General features: G+C 39.8%; 1 protein-coding gene across 1 annotated transcript; it reads right to left on the bottom strand.

The window, feature by feature from the left end:
* Positions 1-2294: 2294 nt before the first annotated feature.
* LOC131971193 (piggyBac transposable element-derived protein 3-like) lies at positions 2295-4663 on the bottom strand. Its single transcript, XM_059332508.1, has 3 exons — positions 4628-4663; positions 4061-4293; positions 2295-3813 (listed from the first exon to the last, which is right to left on the bottom strand). The coding sequence occupies exons 1-3, from the start codon at positions 4661-4663 to the stop codon at positions 2295-2297; spliced, it is 1788 nt and encodes a 595-aa protein (XP_059188491.1).
* Positions 4664-5186: the final 523 nt, after the last annotated feature.

The raw sequence follows: 5186 nt of genomic DNA on the forward strand, positions 1-5186 counted from the left end.
GAGGCGGCTATGCCCCTTTTTGTAGAGAGCATCTGTGTTTAGGGACCAGTCCAACTTATTATCCAGGTATACAACTAGATATGTAGACTAGATACTTGTATGTGAATTCCGCCATGTACAGTGTGAACAGGAGTGGAGCCAGAACAGTGCCTTGTGGAGCCCCTGTGTACAGGCTGAACAGGAATTGAGCCAGAACAGTGCCTTGTGGAGCCCCTGTGTACAGTGTGAACAGGAGTGAAGCCAGAACAGTGCCTTGTGGAACCCCTGTGTACAGTGTGAACAGGAATGGAGCCAGAACAGTGCCTTGTGGAGCCCCTGTGTACAGTGTGAACAGGAGTGGAGCCAGAACAGTGCCTTGTGGAGCCCCTGGGCTGCTCATTAATGTCCCAGAAACACAGTTCCCCAACCTGACATACTGTGGTCTTCCTGTCGGGTAATCTGTGATCCAGGACATGAAGGAAAGATCCACTCCCATCTCTGTCAGCTTGTTTTTGAGTATGGTGGGTTGGATGGTGTTGAATGCGCTTGAAAAATTTGAAAAATAATTCAGTCTTGTGTTTTGTGTGTGTGTGTGTGTGTGTGTGTGTGTGTGTATCTGTACAGTAGCGGTGTGTGTTTTATATCAAGCAGCTTCAACCACAACATAATAGTGTCAAATAGTGGGTTGTGTGCTTATTGTTCCCAACCTCCACTTTTCATCAATCATAAGGCCCCTGGAAGTTTATGTCAAACATTTATTTTGCTGTCAGGAAACTGCCTCCAATTCTTTTAGGCAGCAGAAAGCAAAGCCTGCTGGTAAATAATTGCAAATTGATTGATGCACTGGTGAATTGAAATTGCAAAAAGGCACATCATTATCCCTGTGAGAGTATGACTGACTCTTCCCAAAGCCTCACATACCACAGAGGCCTGCCAGACTGAGCTCTGCAGCGTTTTTCTCTCTAACAGACTCTTGTTTACTTCCATGAAAACAAAGATTACCTAATCTTAGATGACTGTAGACTTTAGAATCTTTTTTTTTCAAGATTTGTTTTAGTAATTTAAATGCCGTATTGATATAAAGACAGAGAGGAGAGGGGAACACCTGAAGCAAAGGGCTGTGTGCCAGACTCCAACCCTGAGTAAAGACTCAGCTGCCACTGAGCCACCAAAAGAATCTTGAGGGGAAAATTTGCCACTTTTTATGTGGATGTTCAGTCAGTAATGAATCGAATTTTGAAGTGAAATTTTGTAAATGTTGCATAAAAGAAAATGTGAATTAAGGACATCTCCATCAACCGGTTTAGAGCGAATAAACAAAGCATCTTAAACGTACTTTGGTCAGAATATGGCTGTGAAATGCTTTTCCATCTCCTATTTGGCACATTAACTATTATTTTTTAAAAGACAAAAACCACCTCAAGCAAGCATAAAAACTTTCATCCTCATATATGAATTTTGGTGTTTCCATCAAGCAAGATAGGAATTTGGCTAGTCTTGATGGTATTTATAGTCTACTATAACAAAACATTGGTTTACATTGGTTGTAGGGCTGGGCGATATATCAATGTAAAAGATATATACGTAGATATAGTTTTAAATGTGATATGGAATTAGACCATATCTCATATATCAATATAGTTTAAAAAAATATTTCTTTATATATAAATGCTGCCCTTATTAGGATTCGTCATATTTAGTTATTTTGTAATGTTCAGGGTTTTTTTCTCATAGAAATATATTTATTTCAGAAAAAAAGATTGGCCTATTTTATTTCATAGGCTATTTTTATTTAAGATATATTTGTTTTTAATGTGCACTTCATGATGCTTTGATTTTAAAATAAGGTACTCCAGTTGTTATACAGTATTTATGTTTAACCCTTAAATGGGCAAGCACATGTAAAAATTTTGGAAAAATAATTAATTGCTATTTTCTAATGTATCTAGGCTAAAATAACAAAATTTCATAATTTTTTTCAAAATATGACCTTTATTTTTCATTTTACAGTTTGTATCTCCCAGGATACATTGTCCGTTTAGGGTATAAATTTACCATTTTACATTTATTCAAATATTTCATTTATAAACTTTAAAAACATATTATAAGCAATTCATTAGCTACTCTCTGTAATGTCTTGTATACAAAGTTTCAAAAAAGTGGGGGAAAAAGTGAACACAAGTTATTAACATGTTTATAATGCTGGAAACAAATCTAGCTTTGAATAAAAAACGAGCTACTAACATTACACAAAACATCTTATTCCTGTTCTTATGCAAACACCTCCCCTGTGGAGCTCCTACACTAGAAATAGCCTATTGGCAGTGGAAGCTGTGGAAACAGTTGCGAGGTTTTTGGCCAGTGACAATGCATAGCCTCACTTTGCACTTCTGACACACGATGGAGGTCTGTCCATCCGGGCACATCCTGCATCGGCCTTTCACTGACAGGATAGGGAAGTGGTCAATCCCATCATATCTCATATCATCCACAGGCCTGGGGACTTTTGGCTGTTTGATGACTCTTGGTGGTGTGTTGTCTTCATTTCCTTTGGAGGGGCGACCCCGTTTCTGCTTTTCAGGGTAGATGAGTCCCTTGGCAACATCCAACCTAAAGTCCTTCAGACACTGATGTTTCTGACCCAGTGGGGCTGCATCACGACGATGGAGAAGCCAGGCATTATTGACAGCAATGTCGACCATCTGCCAAAATATGCCCAGGTACCATCGGTGGGACTTGGCTGGAGTGCGATACAGGGCAATCATCATATCGGCTAAATCTACTCCTCCCATGTGAGTGTTGTACTCAGATACAATCTTCGGGCACGGCACATTTATCTTCTTCTTTTCCTCTTTGGAGTATCGTCTCACTTGGCCAACAGGGATGACAGAAGCACAGGAGCTCACCAAGGTGACAGTTTTGTTGTCTGCCCATTTGACAACAGCAAGCTTCGCATCGTTGTCTACACGAAAGTCAAAGCTGCCTCTTCCTCTTCGTAGGAGGTCTCGATCTTCTTCCAATGTACAACCCATCAAGCGGTACTTTCGAATCGTACCCAAACTGCTGAGGCCCATAGACTCTTTTAGATGTGTTATCAATCTCAGGGATGTGAAAAAGTTGTCAACATAGACAATGCAGTTGGAGGGGTTTCTGATGGTGCTGCACAGCTGCAGAACAACATTTCCACCTAACCCAAACTCTTTGTCTGGAGTAGCACCATTAAATGTAGACTTCCCTGTGTAGACCATGAAGTCATACACAAAGCCAGACACACCAGCTCGCACAAAGACCTTGAAACCCCATTTCTTGGGTTTGCTGGGTAGATACTGCCGCAGACTTCCAGCTTTTTTGCCTTTGTATGGAACCATCATTTCATCAATTGAGAATTGGTTTTCACTCTCAATTTCCACACACTTCCCCCTCATGTGGTCAAGTACAGGCCTTACTTTCAGCAGGCGATCTGCACTGGTGTCAGAGCTTGTGTTGTCTTGAAAGTGGAGCATTCTAGACAAACATTTAAACCTTTTGACTGGCATGACATCTGCCACTTTGTCATATCTCGTATCTGTTGCCCAGTAGTTTTCCACTGCAGGCATTTTCACTACACCCATGATCAACTTCATTCCAATGAATGCTTTGATTTCAGAGGCATTGGTGTTGATGCTGCTTCCAATGAGCTGACATGAATACAAGTTCGTCTGGTGAGCAATGGTCTCAAAGATGTCGTCGTCAAAGAATTTGGAGAAGTATGTCAGTGGAGTGGATAGCTCATCTGGTGCAGTGAAGCAACTTGGTGTAACTGTACACTGGTGCTCAAATTTAGTTTTTCTCCACCTATTGAAAAGAAAAAAAATATATATCTGTGAAAAAATAGACACCACCTTCCCCCAATACTAACCACAAAACTATTTATAATTTTACACAAACTCCTTTGTGTCTGTGTGTGCAAATGAGAGATACTAACACACATGACCATACAACAGATCATGTTTTGTTGCAGACATATGCTGTACATACAATATCTGCACCAAAATCACTGGATCTCTTACACAACAATTCACTATACTACTCTATTCATTACCTGAACATCTTCCCTCTTTTACTGTGGTTTTCTCCCTCTTCTGCCTCGTCACTTGAGCTATCACTGAGCTGGTCACTGCTGCTACTGTCCTGATTCTGGCCCTCTGTATATAATTCATCTTCCTCATCTTCTTCACTGGTTCCCTCATCTGAATCAGATGAACCATCAGGTGGCAACACAACAGATGCCACCTCTCTCTTTCTTCCACCATAGAAAGTACTGGTAGAAATTCCCTGAAAACATATGTACACTGGTGAATTAATCAGTAATACACATTCAAGAGTAAAATAAAGTGTAATCAATATTTAACACCTTTATATTATTGATTATCTGTAGAGTATAGGGTTCCAAACATAAGTATATCTGAGAGTGATTATGCCTGTTTTTATACCCCTATCTGGACAATGTATCCCCCAAGATACAGACATTCAATGCCTGTTTATCAAAGACGTGTAAATGTCAATCATTATTTTTCAACAAGAATACACAAAATTATGCTTAAAGAACAATATTTAAAAAAAAAAATCCCCCCAAAACATAATTAACAAGAAAAATAACAACTCTTACCTCATGGCCAGTGTCTCTGTCCACGTAGGCTGCCATTTTGGAGTTTGACATAAATGTATCAATTTAGTTTTGAATGCTGCAATTCAGTCACATGACTTGGGCACTTGACCCCCCCCCCCCCCCCTAAAACTTTCTCATGATATTAAGTGCAGATACTTGATGCCCCTCCCCCCTACAGCCTGCCAAATGTCTGTATCCCTCGGGATACAGAAACCATTTAAGGGTTAAAGAAACGGTTTCAATAAAACTACTTGTGTCGTGTGATATTTGGCTTTGATTTTGACTGAACATTTGCTCTCATTTTGCAATAAAAATATCGGGATATATATCGTATTTCGATATTCAGCCTTAATATATCGGGATATGACTTTTGGTCCATATCGCCCAGCCCTAATTGTTTCATACTGTACTGAAGAGAGATGCATTGTGCCCAAGCAGCGACTTCCCTCCCTGACACAAGCTCACTTTTTAATCCAATGAAGAAACAAAATATGCTAAAAACATGTCAAGTAACTATTCTCACACCTTAACACAAAAAAACACAGTACACACTGAATTC

Source organism: Centropristis striata, chromosome 5 (genome assembly GCF_030273125.1).
Source record: "Centropristis striata isolate RG_2023a ecotype Rhode Island chromosome 5, C.striata_1.0, whole genome shotgun sequence".
NCBI lineage: Eukaryota > Metazoa > Chordata > Actinopteri > Perciformes > Serranidae > Centropristis > Centropristis striata.